Raw genomic sequence first — 19,353 nt, 5'->3', positions numbered from 1 at the left:
TTCATCCCACCCCTCACCTTAACCCTTGGCAACCACTGATCTTTTTCCTGTCTCCATAGTTTTGTCTTCCCAAGAATGTCATATAGTTGGAATCATGCAGCAAGTAGTCTTTTCAGACTGACTTCTTTCACTTAATGATACCCATTTGAGCTTTCTCTATGTCTTTCCATGGTTTGATAGCTCATTTCTCTTTAGTGCTGAAGAATATTCCACTGTCTGGATGAACCACAGTTGATTTACTGGAGGACTGCTTAGTAGGTTCCAAATGTTGTCAATTATGAATAAAGCTACTATAAACATCCATGTTGGCTTCCCAGGTAGCGCTAGCGGTAAAGAATCCATCTGCCAGTGTAGGAGAGAGAGGCAGGTTTAATCTCTTGGTCAGGAAGATTCCCTGGAGTAGGAAATAGCACCCCACTCCAGTATTCTTGCCTGGAAAATTCCAAGGCAGAGGAACTTGGTGGACTACAGTCCATGGGGCCTCAAAGAGTTGGACACAACTGAATACCATGACCGCAAATATCCACGTGCAGAGGTTTTGGCATGAGCACGTTTTCAGCTCCTTTGGATAAATACCAAGACTCATGACTGCTGAATGCTAGGGCAAAAGTGTGTTTAGTTTTGTAAGAAACTGCCAAACTGTCTTCCAAAGTGGCTGCACCATTTTTATTCCCACCAGCAATGAATGAGAATTCCTTTTACTTCATATCCTTATGAGCATTTGGTATGGTTCTGAATTCTGACCGTTCTGATAATTCTGTAGTGGTATATTATTGCTGTTTTAATTTGCATTTCCCTGATTGACATATGATGTGGAGCATCTTTTCATAAACTTATTTGTTGCCTGTATATCTTCCTGGGTGAAGTGTCTATTACCGTCCTTGGACCATAAGTTCTCTCATTTTAAGGGCTTACATGATTACATAAGGTGCATCCAGATAATTTCCCTCTTGCAGTCAACTGCACCATATGCGCACATGCTCAGTTGCTTTTAGTCGTGTCCAACTCTTTGCAACCCCGTGGACTGTAGCCCTCCAGGTTCCTCTATCCATGTTTTCTCCAGGCAAGAATGCTGGAGTGGGTAGCCATTTCCTTCTCCAGGGGATCTTTCCAACCTAAGGATTGTACCTGCGTCTCCTGCTTGGCAGGAGGATTCTTTCTTTATCACTGAGCCACAGGGGAAACCCCAGCTGTGGCATATAACATAATCACAGGAGCAAGATCTCAGACTCAAAGTCAGGAAAGGAGTGGGAAAAGGAAAGGCTTAACATATGCTCTTATTGAAGGTTTTTGACATGCAGACGCTAGAGGTGGGCTAATTGTAAGCAGAATATCCTATGTGATTGCTCCATGTCGTATATTTGACTTTCTCTTTTTGTTCCTAAGTTGGAAGTGGGAGCAAAAATTAGGGAACCTAGCAGTTACTGATCAAGTGTTGACTCTTGTGAGCTGGATGCTATGGAGATTGTGAATCAGAGAGCTATTTTTTCATATATGATCTGGCCATTTGTCAGTCTTTCAAGGGAGTAGTTGGAATATTTTGGGGGAGCCATTTTAGAAATTCTGCCTATTGCAGGTATCTACAAAAAAACCTACCTACAGCTAACATCCAATATAATGGTAAAAGATTGAATGTTTTCCCTTTAAGCTCAGGAGCAAGACGATGTTTGTGCTCACCACTTCTATTCAATATGGAGCTGAGGGTTTCAGCCAGTGCCATAAATAAAGAAAAAGAAATAAATGATATCTAGATTGGAAAGAAAGAAGTAAAACTATCTTTAATAATTCCATATAACACAATCATTTATTTAAAAAAATTCATAACATCAAAAAAAGTTACTAGAACTATAAGTGAGTTTAGCAAGGTTGCAAGATACATATCAATATATAAAAATTAATTTTATTTCTATATACTAGCACAAACAAATTAAAAGATGAAATGACTCACAACATCACTGAAAATTAAATACTTAGGACTATATTTGACAAAATGTGTGTAGGACCTTGATATTCAAACCTACAAAATTTTGCTATAAAAATTAAACATGATCTAATAAATGGAGAGAGATACCATGTTCATGGATCATATAATTGACTATTATAAAAATTTTAGTTATCCCCAAGTTGATCCATACATTAAAAGCAATTCCAACAAAATTCCAGAAGGCTTTTCTTTTTTTGGTAGAGATTGAGTAGTCTGTTGTAAAATTCACATTGAAATGCAAAGGACCACAGTTAGAACAACTCTAAGAAAGAACAAAATTGGAGGACTTACGCTACCTGATGTTAAGACTTATTATAGTGTTATAGTAAATAAGAGAGTTAGCATTGGTGCCAAGGTAGACAAATAGATCAACGGGACAGAATGGAGTCCAGAAACAGACATGCACATATGTGGTCAATAGATTTCTGACAAAGATTAAAGAAACCATTCAGTAGAGAAATGATAACAGTGTTTTCAACGAATGGTGCTAGAGCAGCTGGATATCCAAATGCACAAAAGAAAAAAAGAAGCAAAACCTGGAAGAACCAAAAGAGAGAAACAGACAAATCCACAATTATAATTGCATATTGTAACACCCTTGTCTCAGTAATTCAGAAAACAAGTAGGCAGAAAATGAGCAAGGAAAATTAAAAAAGTGTACAGCTTTTCAGCCAACTTGACTTACACTTACAACCTACAACAGCAGAGTCCACATTATCTTCATGTGCGCATGGAACATTCACTGAGACAGACCATATGTTAGGTCACAAGACTTTGAAAGCATACAGGGTGTATTCTTTTCCCACAAAAGAATTAAGTTAGAAGTTAGTAATGAAAAGATGGTTGGAGACCCACATATGGGAAACTGGACAACATATTACCAAATAATTTATGCATCAGAAAAGAGATCATAAAAGAAATTAGGAAATATTTTGAAATGATTAACATTAAAAAATATAGAAATTTGTGGAATGCAGGTGAAGCAGTTCATAAAGGGGATTTCCAAAAGCCACCTCATTAACATAAACCCAATTCCGGTGAAAATGGGCTTGTGAATAACAAGACTCCTATTTCACCTTTATGGCTCTGCAGCCATTTCAGGAACTGAGAACAAATATTATAACAAAAGATGCTCCAATTGCTTTTATATCTCAGGAAATTACAAGAGTTTTGGGAGCTGTGAGCTATGCACTGTGGCCGGAAGAATGAAATATGTATTTATTGTCAATCACAATATCTTTAACTACTTTGCACTGTCCTCAAAATGAATTCATGGTTTATGTGAAAAATCATAATGAAAATATTTCATTCATAAGTATTATATAACAAAATTATGGGATGTAGTTAAGGTGGTGTTAGACATAAATTTCTATGCTTAAATATATTTGTGTAAAACAATCATGAAACAGAAAAGAAGGAACAATCCTCGAGAAGTTGGAAATGAAATGGTATATTAATTCTAAACATGTAAAGAAAGAAATAATAACAAGTAAGGATAAAAATTGCTAAAATAATGATGGAGAGCTTGAACAAATCCAAAAGCTGATTCTTTGAAGAAAATCGATGGAGTAGCTAAACTTATGAGAATATTAACCCAGAAAGAAAGAGCAAAAGACAAATAATAGAATAAGGAGCCATAACTACAGAAACAAGAATAATTAAAGTCATCTGAATAGAATGCTGACAAATTTATGCCTATGCATTTAAAAAACTTAGATAAAATGGAAAAAAATTACAAATCTGAGCTACTAAAATTGACTTCAGAAGAAGACAGAAAACTCGAGTAGTTCAACAGCCATTAAATAAATCTGATCAGTAGTTCCCTCTACCTTTCTAACCACTTTCAAATATTTTTAGGTTCAGATGATTTTAAAGACAAATTTGTACTAAATCTTGGCTGAACGTTTATTTATCCAGTTGATGGTCTATGAAAAAAATGATAATGAAAATATTTGGAGTATTGTATAATAAAATTATGGGAAGTAAATGTTATTTATATATTTAAAGTATTATAAACAAAATTATGGGTTTAAATGTTATTGCCCTTCTGGCTTTTGTATTTTCTTATGAAAAGTCAGGAGTACAGTTAGCTCTCCATATCCGCGAGTTCTGCATCTGTGAATTCAACCAAAGGCAAATTGGAAATACTCAGAAAGAATATCCAGACAGTTCTAAAAACAAAAACTATTATAACATTTACATTATAGTAGGTATTATAGGTAATTCAGAAATGATTTAAAGTATATGAGAGGGAGTGGGTAAGTTACATGCAATTACTCTGCATAGAAAGGGGCTTCCCTGGTGGCTCAGACAGTAAATTCACCTGCAGTGTAGGAGACCTGAGTTCGATCTCTGGGTCAGGAAGATCCCCTGGCAAAGGGGATCCCCTGGAGTGGCAACCCACTCCAGTATTCTTGCCTGAAGAATTCCATGGACAGAGGAGACTGGTGGGCTACAGTCCATGGTGTAACAAAGAGTCAGAGAAGACTGAGCAATTGAGCCCGAGCATCAGGGCCCATTCTTGTGTCCTGAGAACTTTGTCCACTTCATAAGCAGATTGCTCAGTTCAGGTTAAACTGCCCGTTCCTGGCAGCCTACCTGGTAGAGAAGGTATAAGGGCCTGGCCTTTACCCCCTGTAGCACAACTTTGATGGATTTCTAAGCCAAAACCATTCCCATTACAGGTGGAATACACTTCAGATCCATGCCACCAAGCACTCTGAAACATCAAAGAGCAGCCGACCAGGCTCTGGTCAAGGACTAGTTTCCATATACTTCTGCTGCTGATAAAATCTACCAGTCCTGGGGAGGAATAGACTAGGAATTCCATGGTTCTGCCAAATTGCCATCTTAGTCATCAATGAAAAGCCCATCTAAGGCTCTGATATGGCCTGGGTAACCTCTGACGCTGGGTCCTCATCCCACATTGCCTATTGTAGGCCATAAATCCAGACTTGTGATGGGGCTTGTGAGTCCAAAGGATCATCATCTTAGTTGTGTTTGCTTATTTATTTATTTTTGGCCATGCTTTGCTGCATGGGGGATCTTAGTTCCCTGACCAGGGATTGAACCTGCGCCCCCTGCACTGGAGTGCAGAGTCTTACCGCTGGACCTCCAGGGAAGTCCTATCTTAGTTTTAGACCCATAGATCACCTTCAAATTGGAAACAACCCTGGTAATTCTGGATTGGTTTTTCCCAAGATGGCAACACATCCAGACCTAGACATTTACAGTTGCCTCAGGCCTGTATAACAGCTTTCTATTTAGAAACTTTAGAATGTTCACTAGCCACCATTTGGTTAATTTTTAAAAACTGGAGTATATCTGATGATGGGAAAGATTGAAGGCAGGAGGAGAAAGTGGTGGCAGAGGTTGAGATGGTTGGATAGCATCACTGACTCAGTGGACATGAGTTTGAGCAAACTCTGGGAGACAGCGAAGGACAAGCCTGCTTGCTGCAGTCCATGGTGTGGCAGAGTTGGACTGAACAACAATAACAACAAGTTCAGGAAGCGTCATCAGAAGCTCAGATCCTTGTATGGGATATTACTAGGGAATGCATTATGATGGCCTGTCAGCAGAACTCAGCGTCTTTTCTTCACCAACCTGGTTTCCACTGTCTTACACATGTTCATTTGAAATACAAAGTTTGCTCTTGTGGAAGAGAATCCTGCCATTTGTGGCAACATGGATGCACCTTGAGGACATAATCCTAAATGAAATAAGCCAGACACAGAAAGACAAAAACTGTATGGTGTCACTTATATGTAGAATCCAAAGCAGACAGTAGAATGGTGGTGATCAGGAGTTGGGGAGTGGGAACGGGAGCATACTGGTCAAAAGGTACAAACTTTCACTTACTCAGGATGAATAAACACAATAAACTGTGGAAAATTCTGAAAGAGATGGGAATACCAGACCACCTGACCTGCCTCTTGAGAAATTTGTATGCAGGTCAGGAAGCAACAGTTAGAACTGGACATGGAACAACAGACTGGTTCCAAATAGGAAAAGGAGTATGTCAAGGCTGTATATTGTCACCCTGCTTATTTAACTTATATGCAGAGTACATCATGAGAAATGCTGGGCTGGAAGAAGCACAAGCTGGAATCAAGACTGCTGGGAGAAATGTCAATAACCTCAGATATGCAGATGACCCCACCCTTATGGCAGAAAGTGAAGAGGAACTAAAAAGCCTCTTGATGAAGGTGAAAGAGGAGAGTGAAAAAGTTGGCTTAAAACTCAACATTCAGAAAACTAAGATCATGGCATCTGGTCCCATCACTTCATGGGAAATAGATGGGGAAACAGTGGAAACAGTGTCAGACTTTATTTTTTAGGGCTCCAAAATCACTGCAGATGGTGACTGCAGTCATGAAATTAAAAGACGCTTACTCCTTGGAAGAAAAGTTATGACCAACCTAGATAGCATATTGAAAAGCAGAGACATTACTTTTCCAACAAAGGTCCGTCTAGTCAAGGCTATGGTTTTTCCAGTGGTCATATATGGATGTGAGAGTTGGACTGTGAAGAAAGCTGAGGGCCGAAGAATTGATGCTTTTGAACTGTAGTGTTGGAGAAGACTCTTGAGAGTCCCTTGGACTGCAAGGAGATCCAACCAGTCCATTCTGAAGGAGATCAGCCCTGGGATTTCTTTGGAAGGAATGATGCTAAAGCTGAAAGTCCAGTACTTTGGCCACCTCATGCGAAGAGTTGACTCATTGGAAAAGACTCTGATGCTGGGAGGGATTGGGGGCAGGAGGAGAAGGGGACGACAGAGGATGAGATGGTTGGATGGCATCACTGACTCGATGGACATGAGTCTGAGTGAACTCCGGGAGTTGGTGATGGACAGGGAGGCCTGGCATGCTGCGATTCATGGGGTCGCAAAGAGTCGGAAACGACTGAGCGACTGAACTGAACTGAAGATATAACATGGGACTATAGTTAATAATACTGCAGTGTGCACTTGAAATTTAATGATGAGTAGACAGCTTAAGTGTTCTTACCACAGACACAATGGTACCTGTGTGAGATGATGGATGTGTTAATTATCTTGACTGTGGAGATCATTTCACCATGTATTGTCTGTCCTAAGTGGCTTCTGTCGCGTCTAACTCTTTACAACGCTTATGGGCCATAACCCACCAGGATCCATTGGGAATTCCCAGGCAAGAATACTGGAGTGGGTTGCCATTTCCTCCCCAGGGGATCTTCCTGACCTAGGGATGGAACCCGAGTTTCTTACATTTCCTGCACATGGCAGGTGGGTTCTTTACCACTAGTGCCACCTGAGAAGCCCAACCTGGGTTTGATCTCTGGTTCTGGAAGATTCCACACACCTTGGGGCAACTGAGCCGTGAGCAGCAACTACTGAGCCCGGGTGCCCTAGAGCCCGTGCTCTGCAACAAGAGAAGCCACCGAAATGAGAGGCTCACACACTGCAACTAAAGAGCAGCCCCTTCTCGCCACAACCAGAGAAAGTCCGTGTGAAGCAACAAAGACCCGGTGCAACCAGAAATAAAGAAATAACAAATTTTTAAATTACACTGTACTTTAAAAATATATACAATTTGTTTTTGTTAATTATACCTCAGAAAAGCTGGAAAAACATAAAGTTTCCTTTTCTGACCATTATTATTTCAAGAATAGTAATATTCTTTAATAGTAATAATAGTAATTGAGTTTGTTGGCAAAACTGTTGTGCCAAGAAGCCAGGAAAGGCCCTCAGTGGGGTTCTGCCTTTAGTCCGTGCAGAGCAGGGGCAGGTCTGGGATGGGATGGGAGGTGGGGGTGAGCATCCCTGACCTTCCCTGGGGACTTCTTGCAATGGCTCCCAGCAGTGGCACCCCCTCAAAGTCTGGGTAACTCCCTCTGGGAACATTTCCCTTCATGGGTGGGTGGGGGTGGGGAAGATGGGGAAAGGTCTCAGCTGTCTCTTAGACTAATGGACAGCTCCAGTTGGTGGCCTGAAAGAGAGACTGAAACCCTACACGGTGCTTTTCTCCTGTGATAGAATTGATTCTGGCATGCACTTCTGGAGTTACTCTGGTTTTTAAGAAAATGTCCATTTGGGATGTCAAGGGCCACTTGGGCAGGGAGAGCTGTATAATGTAGATCCTGAATGGGGACAACTCCAGGGCCTGTTCAGTGGGAAGGCTAGCTTTTGAGATAGCCACCTATGGACACTGTCTTCCATTCTGAGAGACTGTCTGAATGAGTGTTAAGTCTTCCCTGGGCAAACTCAGAAGTTCCTGGTCCCCTCAAACAGGTGGGGGATGGGAGAGATGTCTGCTTTAATCCTGGGCCTTTAGACCATCCAAAGATTATGCTGATGGTCAAACAACAGCAACAACAACAACAGCAGCAAAACAAATCCTGAATGAGTTTGACAATACTTGTCTCAGATCCTCTTATACTTTACTTGTATATTTCATCTCAGGCTCCACTCCCTCAAAACTCCAGCTTCAGCCATCTAGCTTCAAAACTCTGCTTTGGAATTGAGAGAGTAGCATTGACATATAAACACTGCTGCTACTGCTAAGTCGCTTCAGTTGTGTCCAACTCTGTGCGACCCCATAGACAGCAGCCCACCAGGCTCCCCCATCCCTGGGATTCTCCAGGCAAGAACACAAGTGGGTTGCCATTTCCTTCTCCAATGCATGAACGTGAAAAGTAAGAGTGAAGTCGCTCAGTCGTGTCCGACCCTCACCGACCCCATGGACTGCAGCCTTCCAGGCTCCTCCATCCATGGGATTTTTCAGGCAAGAGTACTGGAATGGGGTGCCATTGCCTTCTCCGATATATACACTACCATGTGTAAAATAGATAGCTAGTGGGAAGCTGCCATATCGCACAGGGAGCTCAGCTTCGCGCTCTGTGATGACCTAGAGGGGTGGCATGGGGGTGGAGGTTCAAGAGGGAGGGGATATGTGTATACATATAGCTGGCTCACTTCATAGTAGAGCAGAAACCAAGACAACATTGTAAAGCAATTATCCTCCAATTAAAGGTAAAGTGAAAGAAAGTGAAAGTCACTCAGTCATGTCCAACTCTTTGCAACCCCATGGACTATAGAGTTCATGGAATTTTCTAGGCCAGAATACCAGAGTGGGTAGCCTTTCCTTTCTCCAGGGGTTCCTCCCAACTCAGGGATCGAACCCAGGTCTCCTGCATTGTAGGCAGATTCTTCACCAGCTGAGCCACAAGGGAAGCCCAAATTAAAAGTAAAACAAACAACTCCCCCCACCCCCTCTGCTTTCTCAGTCTTGCTTGTAGGTCTCCCTTGGATATGGCTTGTGCTCATTAATTTTTTCTTCCTATTTCTTTAGATAACACCAAGCCAGATTTGGTCCTAAACTCCACCCACCCGCACCAACTTTAGTTTCTTTGCCAATGCTCTGTCTAGGCTTGTCACAACAGATCCACAGTGGCTGGTGGGGCAGAGTGAGTTATCATTTGCCAGGAGGGAGCAAAGGTGTTTGCAAGGGGAGATGTGATGATGGTGAGAGAAAGAGATGTTATTACCCTTCTCCAATCTCTCTGGAAGTGGGAGAGAACGAGCAGCTTCTCCTCAAGGGGCTTGAGGGCAATAGAGTCTCAGGAGGACCAGAGTTCAATCAAGGAATACGGTCATAGAGTATCCAGCAAGGACTCTGGTCATATAGGCTAGTCATTCAGGACACTGTGGAAATCCAGTAGGCATGTGGGAGGGTCTTAAAGATCAGCACTGGGGAGGAGGCACAGTGTAGTGTAGACATGAAAGTCAAGTTGGGAACTGATGACCAGAGATCTTGTGTTTAGCATGGACAAAAAGAGAAGCTTGGCAGGACTGGCTGGTACAGGGGGAGATGTTGGGTGACACCTACAGCCTGACAGGCCCCTAATGAAAAGTTAACTTCAGCAGTGGACTATGTCATCTTGGAAGCCTTGGACTCCAAGGGTCAGGATTGGACACAGATTAAGTAAGAGGTGAGACCAATCTCCAGGAAGGTTTGGCTCAAGTGATTGGGAGAGAGTGTTGAGCATCCCTCCTGACACTTATCGTGGGTCCATCTGCACTATGTACCGCCCTTGAGGAATGCTCCCCCACTGTGCTGTAGAAAAGAGGAAGTGCTCTTCCTCTTTTCAAAAGGGCTAAAGACAAGAGAAATTTTAACCCCTCTATACATCTATATAGGGCTTCTCAGGTGGCTTAGCGGTAAAACATCTGCTTGCCGACATAGGGGACTCAGGTTCAATTCTTGGGTCGAGAAGATCCCCTGGAGAAGGAAAAGCAATCCACTCCAGTATTCTTACCTGGAAAATCCCATGGACAGAGAAGCCCGGTGGGCTAGTCCATGAGGTTGCAAAAAGTCAGACATGACTGGAGCACCAGGACAATATATCTATATAGCAAAAAATGACTTCATCCAAGAAATGCAGTATTTCACCTTTGGGTCACTTCCTCTTTGGCAGAATAGAGGCTGGTGAATGTCAAGGTACAGTTACTTGTCTAAGCAAATGGGCTGGAGGTCTCCAAGGGACCCGGCCTCCATCTGTCATTTCTTGTAGGTTAAAAGGGAAATCAGTGATGGGTGAACTAAGCTCCCTCTCATCTTTGGAGACCAAGTCCAAGTATTTCCATCCCAGCATTTTGCTCTCGGTTTTTTTTTTTTCCTAGAAGAATTCAAGATCTTTTGTGGTTTTAGTTTGATTTTCTAATCTCTGTCTCTCAAAAAAAATTTTTTTTTAGTAATTAAATCCCTTTGTTAAGCAAAAGTTTATACAGAACCATAATACACAAAGCACAAAAAACTCAGAATCTTACCAGAATCGATTTATTTTATAACTTCACATTTATAACACTTTACTACTGAGAATACATGAGAACAATGAGGCCATTTTTACAAATACAAAAAACACATGAAATCCGGGTGTATCACTTTGTTTGACAGTATTGAAAAATTGAACTATTATTTGTAAAGGTAAGTACTCACAAGTGGTACATTTTTTTTAAAAATAAAAGCCTTTTCTTACAATCTCAAGATATTCCTTCAGTTAAAATTATTTACCATCAGAAAGAATAATTTATTTCTTATAATCACTAACAATAGTCAACAATAGCTGGAAAACTGATCACAAAGATAATGCAATAAGCGCGCCAACTTACCACAAGCACTTAATGGTTTCTAATGCAATGTTGTTGCAACCGGACAGATTACCTATTTACTCATTATTGCAGGACTTAGAAAAAGAAGAGAACATGCACTGATCAGACAATAAGCATGGGAAAGATAAGAGAAAGAGCCTCCATGTATTGAGGGCTTTCTGTGTTCCGGACACCACGTTAAGTGCTTAAAAGGCATTATGTCATTTGATCCTAACAACAACCCTATTCTATAGGCCTCCCATTTTTCTGATGAGGAAAACTGATACTTAGAGAAGCTAGCCCAATTGTTTGTTGTATATACAAAGCTGCCAGGATGTGAGACATCGATTGTGTTGGAGCCTTGGGTAGTGCTTAACTGAATGATGCTCATTTATGCTTGAAGCACACTTGGCATCACAGAACATGCATAAGCCTGAATGAAACACCTCTGAAGTGCTATGACTTCCTTAATCTATGAAGAATGAGTAGAAGTTTAGCTGTGTGCTTGGATCTCACCAGGGAATCTTTTTTCCAAGGTCTGCACAAAATGAGTCAATCTGGAAACAACAGTGAGCCTGCTGGCAAATGCCAGTGTGTTAAAATCTGGATATCAGCACACTTGTGTCTGTCTACCTGTTATCTAATAGAGATTTAAAGAGTGTAAAATACAATTTCAACATGGAATTGCTGAAATGTCCCCGCAGAACTACAAAGCACGATTTGAAAACTGCGATCAAGGTGGAGAGCGGATTAGGGAGAGTCACAGAGGTCCCGACTTCCGTTGTGCTCTGCCACCTGTTAGCGTTTTGATGTTGAGCAGACCATGTAACCCATGAGGACTTTTTTTTCTTTCTCACTTATCTAGTTATTTTTATTTGGGAGATATTTTTAAAAATTATAATTTGTTTAGTTTTGGCTGTGCCATTTGGCAATGTGGGATCTTAGCTCTCCAACCAGGGATCAAATCTTCAACCCCTGCTTTTTTATTTTTGGAACTGTGGAGTCCTAACCACTGGAACATCAGGGAAGTCCCCCCTCTCTTTTAAAATGAGCATAATTATCCCACACTGGGGATGCTGTACACATGAAAGGAAATACATGTAAGATGCCTGGCGCAGAGCATTTTCTCAGTAACTATCAGCTCACTTCCTCTCTTCTTTGTCTTTTGTCGTCACTAAAAATCTTCTTCTCTAACCACTGGCCTGAATCAAAACATGGTCAGTGCGTCCCTGCTCCTCCAGGCCCTCCTGTGATGTCTACCCTTTCTTGAGAATGTCCCTCACACCATGGACTTCTGTGGCCTTGGGGGTAACACGCTGCCTGGAACCATCTATCTGACACCCAGCAGAGACGTGGAGAGTACTTCCCAAGAAAGGAAAGAGAGGAATCCAGGATGGAGGAGTCATACTCATTCAGCAACGACACTTCTCTTGGCTTCTACTGGCTTCCAGTGTGTGCTTCCTTCTTTACACACAAGGTTATTTATTTAGCTTTTCATATTCAGAGGCCATGAGCAGGGCCAGGCTGGTAGGTTTATGATGGTTAGCTCTCTGAACACTGTCTTATATGGTACTCAGAGACACAGCTTGCTGATTTGAGAAAGGAAAACAAATTAATTCAAACAGCTGGGATTTTTTAAATAGATGACAAAAGAGATTTTTTTTTTCTCACATCATTTCTTTCTTTTGGTCTATTGGGAGGGATTTAAAGGACACCTGGTTCAGATTCCTTTAGGCTTCTGACCTCCTATTTGGAATTTAAGTTTTTGTTTATTAATAATCATCTGTGAATCGCAGGGTTGGTCCCTGGATCGGGAAGATCCCCTGAAGGAGGGCATGGCAACCCACTCCAGTATTCTTACCTGGAGAATCCCATGGACAGAGGAGCCCGGTAGGCTATAGTCCATTAGGTCAGGGTTGCACAGAATCAAACACGACTGAAGAGACTTAGCAATTATCTATGTAGAGTCCAAGAAGCTCTCAGATTTTTTTTTTTTTTTCCTTATGAAGAAGAATCAAGATCTTCCTTGCTCGAGGGACTTCCCTGGCCACTCAGAGGTTAAGGCTCCACTTTCAATGCAGGGCACATGAATTCAATCCCTGGTTGGGGGACTAAGATCCCACATACCCCACGATGCAGCCAAAAAGATGAAAGAAAAACAAAATAAAACCTGGCTTGAATGCTTTGATTTCAACTGCGCAAATTATAGAGAAAAAAAGACTGAAAAGGTCTTAGCCTAATAACGTGGCTGTCCCTCCAACCACCATCTGTGGGTCGCCCTCGGAGTTGGGTTTTAGTCATTGGCCTCGTTACCCCAGTGGCCATAGCCATCCCCTCCCTCCGGCTCTTCAGTATTCTCATTTTCGAAAGCGGCCTCTTCCTCCTCTTCTTCCCGGATGACCTTCATTAACTGCAGGAAGCTGGGAGGTCGGCCCTGGTCTTTCAGCTCCCTAAGTCGACACCAGAGTACCTCACTGAGGCTTGCCCCGGCCATGACCTGCTCCAGGCGGATTTGATCAGCGATGTTCCTGGGGATCGCCCGCTTCTCCACGGCTCTCCGCAGCAGGGTTTCTAACCGTAACACGTAGGCTGAGACTTTCTCTCCTTCCTCCTGATAGGTTTTCAGGTACTTCACCTGGGAGGTCCGGCGGCTCTCCAGGTTCCCAAACACTTGCTTAAATGCTTCCAAACACTCCTCCACGCTGATGGATGGATTGTCTGCCTGGACTATGTGCATGAGGTCCAGGGCTGGCCCGCGAAGGCTTTCCATCAACCATCTCTTCTTTTCTGCCTCTGCTACCGGCCACTCTTTGACTATCTCAGTGGCCTGTTCCATCCAGACTTCAAAGGGCTCTTCCTCCGGGGCAGGCACTGCGCTCCCTGAGAACACTCTCAGCTTCCGGTACCTCATGGGGAGCAGAGGCTGAGGGGGATGTGCTATCACCTGTCCCAACACGTGGGCCAGTAACTCTGGTGAGATGCAGGGCATGGCTGCTGGAGACAACCCCTGGTGCCCAAGTGCCCGGAACATTCCCGAGACCGTCTGTCCCTCTTTTTCTAGAAAGAGGTTCAGTCTTTCCAGAAATTCTGTGTCCTGGTTAGGGGTCTTGAAGATGACTTTCCAGATGCCCCCCTTGCCCTGAACCTTGCTGGGGATCACAGAGACCTCAGGGTCCTCCAGCAACTCTAACAGCACCGCGTTGGCATTCTCCTGCTTCCGGAATATTTTGCCAAGGAGTTTATACCTGCCCAAAGGCTTTAAAGTCTCCTGCAGGACCTCCTGAATCTCATCCTCACTGCAGTCCACTGGGATCCCCATAACCATCAGTGATTTCTGATCATCCACACTCAGAATCCTACACCAGTCCTCCAACAGGGCCAGCGCCATTGCTGGATACTGACTGGCTGGAACTCTGTGGCTACTGATTAGCTTATGGGACAGACTGGCGCTGAGTTCAAATTGAGAATATCCCAGATGAGCTTCTAGACTTCTAACCCACCAGTTAACAGGTCCTGGACCAATCACCCTTGCTGCTCAGTGGCAAGAACTTGGCCCTTTCCGTGAGGTCTCCAGACCTGCCCCAGGTTAGTATCTCAGTTATGACAGGACCATGGCCAGAGGCTCTGCAGTCTCGTTGAGGAGGCCGGGTGGGGACCTGCCCCACCGGAAGCACGTGGTAGTTCCTTTCACCCCTCTCTGGGTCTCTTCCTCCTCACCTCTCTCTAGCCAGTGGGGAGATGCCTCCACTCTGGCAGCCAGAACTCTTGGAGGGAAGTTTCCCAGCAGAGTGGCTTGGGCTCCTAGGGAAACAAGGCTCAGTTTTACCACACAGCTCTCTCATTTCTGGGAAGCATGGGTACCTGGTGAGGGATGGAAGCGGAAGCGGGGAACAGGGAGACTGCCTTACATTATAGTTGAATCATCGCTCTTCTTTGCTTACAGTGACTTTTTATTCTCTTGGAGACCCTCCTGCAATTGGGCTTCCCCACCATATACTCATCAGGCATGCCAGTTAATGGAGCTCCAGTGATGGACAGGACTCAAGATCTTTCTCACATGAAAAGTGAAATCGGGAGGCTGTTTGTTAGGTACCTGTTTGTTCCAGAATGTTCTGTGACAGCCAAGGCGCTTATGTATTCAGCTTCTAGTACAAGAAGATGTCACCCACTCAGCACAATGGTGTGTCTGGGTGTCTCTGCTCCAGCCAAGCCAAGCTGCCCTGTATAAATATAGTAAATAGTGTATTTTTATGACGATAATATCCAATGTCCCTGGAGGAGGAAATGGCAACTCACTCCAGTATTCTTGCCTGGGAAATCCTGTGGACAAAGGACCCTGGCAGGTTACAGTCCATGGGGAAGCAGACATGACTTATAGACTCAACAATGACAATACCCAGGGTGAACACTGTTAATACACTTATTGAAAAATACAGGAATTCTTGGAAATTTTCTTGCGGTCCAGTGGTTGAGACTTGGTGCTTTCACTGCCAGGCCCACAAGCATTGCCATGCAGCCAAAAAAAAAAATCCCCCAAATCCTTCATAATCTAATTAATACTACTAAACAATATTGAGTTAGTTCATTCCTTTGATTAAAAATCCAATTAGAATCATTCAAACATTTAAAATCAACTTAATATGGGTTTAGCAATATAACTTGCATAATATGCTTTAATATACTAACATAAATACAACAATATAGGTTTTACAATCTACTAAAAACTCAGAGCCAAATAAATTAAACTTGAAGTTATGAATTAATTCTCTTTGGTTATGCCTGGTTATGCTTTGCAAATGTACAACTAGGGGTTTTCTTTTGCTATCAATGTTAAGATAGTAACACAATGCTTTCTTCCTAGCATCTGAACTTGAATGGGTCATTTGAAAAGCAAAGAAAAAGACAGGAGGCACATCTGTGAAGAAGCGGTGGAGACCGGCTGATTTAAAAAGGGAAGAGCTTCTATCTTGAGTTATTGTCATGGAGTATTAAGTGGATACGATCATTCTTGCCCTAAAATTTTCCATCAGTCCAAATGGGGTCCATATGCCACAGACACCAACTTGCAGCTAAAGCGGGGGAGCTGCTCCTGCTGTAGGCACATATCCTGAGTTCTAGAAGGTGCTGAAAGGAGGTGCGTGTGCCAGAGGGCAGGGAGGGCAAAATGCTGGACTGAGTCCTTGCCCAGCAGCCCCAGGGATCTGAGTACATTGACTCCTCCCTCATGCCTCATGACCCTCTTCTAAGATATGGGGGTGACCTTCCCGGTTATAATATTTAGAGGAAACAAGAGATGTTGAAGACATTGCATACCCAGGAAGAAACACCTCTTAAAGTCTTACATAACTGTCCTGCTCAGGTTAGGCTACCTTTGAGTGGCTTCTTCCTCCAAAGGCTATCTCAATCTGTAATGCAACCTTCCAAATAGAAATATGGCAAATGAAACATCCCTGGTATACCGTAAGGCCAGTGAAAGTGTTAGTCACTGGTCATGTCCCACTCTTTGTGACCTCATGGACTACAGCCCTCCAGGCTCCTCTGTCCATGGGATTTCTGAGGCAAGAATACTGGAATGGGTTGCAATTTCCTTCTCCAGGGTATCTTCCCCACCCAGGGATGGAACCTGGGTCTCTTGCATTGCAGGCTGATTCTTTATGGTCTGAGCCACCTGGGTGCTTCAGGATAAGACCAAGACTGGAAATATTTGGATAGGGGAAAAAATGTGAAAATCTCACATAAAGATAGGATAAAGTGGAAAAAGAACTAGACTTTCAGGTGGAAGACCCCACTGGATTTGTTGGATCATTTAACCATATAGTCACCTTGGGCAAAGCATCTAACTCTGTTTCCTACCCTGGAAAGTGGTGATCAGGAAGCACTCATCCCAGGGGTCTGCTAGGAGTAGGAAATGGAATTCGTGTGGAGGCACTTTATTCAAATGCAAAGCACATCTGGTGCTGGGTCCAAACGCCCGTCTCTGCTCTCTCATCTCCTGCACAGGTACGTTCCTCTGTCCTTCCTCCTCATCCTATCATGGTGGGCTTATCTTCCAACTGGGATTGGTTGCCCTCTAAGTTTAACTCCATTCACCTTTCCCTGGCATTTGTGGAGGAGGGCTGGGTATCCGCATTTAGTCCTTCCAAGGGCAAGGGCTGACAATGGGACCGAATCTTTGGTTGCTCAGCCCGGCACGACGCTCCTGTGGTTAACAGTTTCCCAGTCTAAACCCACCCTGATCACTGAGCATGCCCAGAGCTCCTTCTCGAGCTGCCAAAGGATGGGCATCGTTTCTGCAGGGTTTTGCCACTGTGGAGAGAGGGGCGGGGCTGTAATCAACCCTGGGCAGGGACTGAGACGTGGAAAAGACACGGGGAATAGAAGTAAGCAATGAAGGGTCCTTGGAGGCCGTGTTACTGGCCTGATGTACTGGCGTTACATCAAAATGCCCCCTGGATGTCCACTAATTCCATGGCTGAGGCTGATCTACTCGTGCATACACACCACGTCCCCATACACCTTTCCGCTGCTTGGTCTCACACAATTCAAGGCAACCATCACAGCCGCGCCCCACATGCTGATCCTGTACTGGACGCGCGCGCACTAGCGCCCAGGCACGCGGCTTCTGGCAGCCTAGGAAACCCCGCGGATCTGGCGCAGTGCGCTACATGGGCTGTAGAATGAGGCGGGGCGCCAGTGGCCCCGGGTAGGGCTGGGGATTTGGCCGGGTGGGCTTCCATGTGTATCTTTCCCCCTTTGGCAGGAGGGAGGGGCGGAAGATATCAGATGAAGACCTTCTGCCGGACCCTTCTTGGCGCAGTGGCACAGCGACGGTACACGGCGCCCTCGGCCAATACCGCGCACCGGTGTCCCCTCTCACTATATCCTTAAGTTGCCGCGCTGGGCTGTACCTGCCAACTCCTCGCCTTGCTACACTTGCACAGACTGTAGATCTATTTTCTGTCTCTACACCCACCCACTTCGTATTTGCTACGCCCCTCTGTGTCTCTCCCGGCCATGATGCGCCCCACCATCACTACTGTGGGAGCAGTAAGTGAGAATCTCGTTTCAATCTCTGCTCCCAGTATTCCACCACGGCCGGTGGTTAGACCGAAGCTCTAGTGTCCCCGCGCCTCTTATGGTCCCCCCTTTTCCGCGCGGCCTGCGCCATCTCTTCCCCATCCCCAGTGCCGCCCCTCCTTCTCTCCCCCGCCCCTCCACCATGGGTGTCCTGGAGCCCGCCAGAGTGTGCCACTTTCCCCACCCATCAGCTCACACCCGGGGCAGGGGGAGGGAGCCCTCCCCACGGTGGGCACTCGTCGTGGGCCCACCTCCGCAATGCGGTGAGGAAGAGGCGCCTGGGACGGGCAGGTCCGGGAGAGGGGCGCGGGGACCAGGGACTGCGCCCTACGATCTTCGCCCCCGCGTGCCCTGCCGGGTACTCACCGTGGCGCCTAGAGCGGTCAGCGGGCCCTCCGCTGCGCTCCATTAGCCGGTGGTCTGGCAGCTTCACTTCCGGAGCGAGGCCCTCCCTGGCCTCCCCGGCTCCTCGCTCCCCTCCCCGGCGCGCGGCGCCCCGCCTCCGCCCCGCCCGCGCCTCGCTCCTCCCGCAGCTGCCGGGAACTGGCAGCCTCTCCGCTCTCGCTGCCGCAGCGGCCACCCGCCCAGACCCAACTTTGCTGCTCGCGGGAGCTGGCGGGGGGCGTGGGCAGGGAGGGGAGAAAGCAGGGTCAGGGGGAGGGACCGAGAGGGGTGGGTCGCTCGTTCGCCAGCCCTCCTTCCTTTCTGTACACCTTGCGGTAGGCAGAGAGCGGCAGCCGCGGCTGCAGCCGGGGCAGGGGGTTTGTGCCTAGAGACAGGCAGACGTAGGGACCAGCAGACGGACGGACGAACGGCAAGGACCCTCCCCGAGCCCCCACGCCATGGCTGAGAGGAAGCAATCCGGGAAGGCGGCAGAGGACGAAGAGGTCCCTGCCTTTTTTAAAAACCTGGGCTCAGGCAGCCCCAAGCCTCGGCAGAAATTCTGTGGCATGTTCTGCCCGGTGGAGGGGTCCTCGGAGAACAAGACCATCGACTTCGACTCGCTGACGGTGGGCCGGGGCTCGGGGCAGGTGGTGGCCCAGCAGCGGGACGTCGCGCACTTGGGCCCCGACCCGCAGACGCCCTACTCCCGGCAGGGCCGGCGCGCCGGCGGGGAGCCATCTGTTGAATCGAGCAGGAAGGTGGAGATCCGGCGGGCCTC

At 45.5% G+C, this 19,353-nt stretch overlaps 1 protein-coding gene across 1 annotated transcript; it reads right to left on the bottom strand.

Moving 5' to 3' along the window:
- Positions 1 to 10,806: 10,806 nt before the first annotated feature.
- On the bottom strand, positions 10,807 to 18,655 carry PNMA2 (PNMA family member 2). Its single transcript, XM_005902995.2, has 3 exons — positions 18,558 to 18,655; positions 15,208 to 15,334; positions 10,807 to 14,915 (listed from the first exon to the last, which is right to left on the bottom strand). The coding sequence occupies exon 3, from the start codon at positions 14,500 to 14,502 to the stop codon at positions 13,408 to 13,410; it is 1,095 nt and encodes a 364-aa protein (XP_005903057.2). The 5' UTR covers positions 14,503 to 14,915; positions 15,208 to 15,334; positions 18,558 to 18,655; the 3' UTR covers positions 10,807 to 13,407.
- Between the last annotated feature and the right edge of the window lie 698 nt (positions 18,656 to 19,353).

The sequence above is a fragment of the Bos mutus genome, chromosome 8 (genome assembly GCF_027580195.1).
Source record: "Bos mutus isolate GX-2022 chromosome 8, NWIPB_WYAK_1.1, whole genome shotgun sequence".
Classification (NCBI taxonomy): Eukaryota; Metazoa; Chordata; class Mammalia; order Artiodactyla; family Bovidae; genus Bos; species Bos mutus.
This window is presented reverse-complemented; position numbering and strand designations above follow the sequence as displayed.

Coding starts and splice junctions, on each gene's coding strand:
- PNMA2 (XM_005902995.2), bottom strand. CDS start 14,502: ATGGCGCTGGCCCTGTTGGAGGACTGGTGTAGGATTCTGAGTGTGGAT.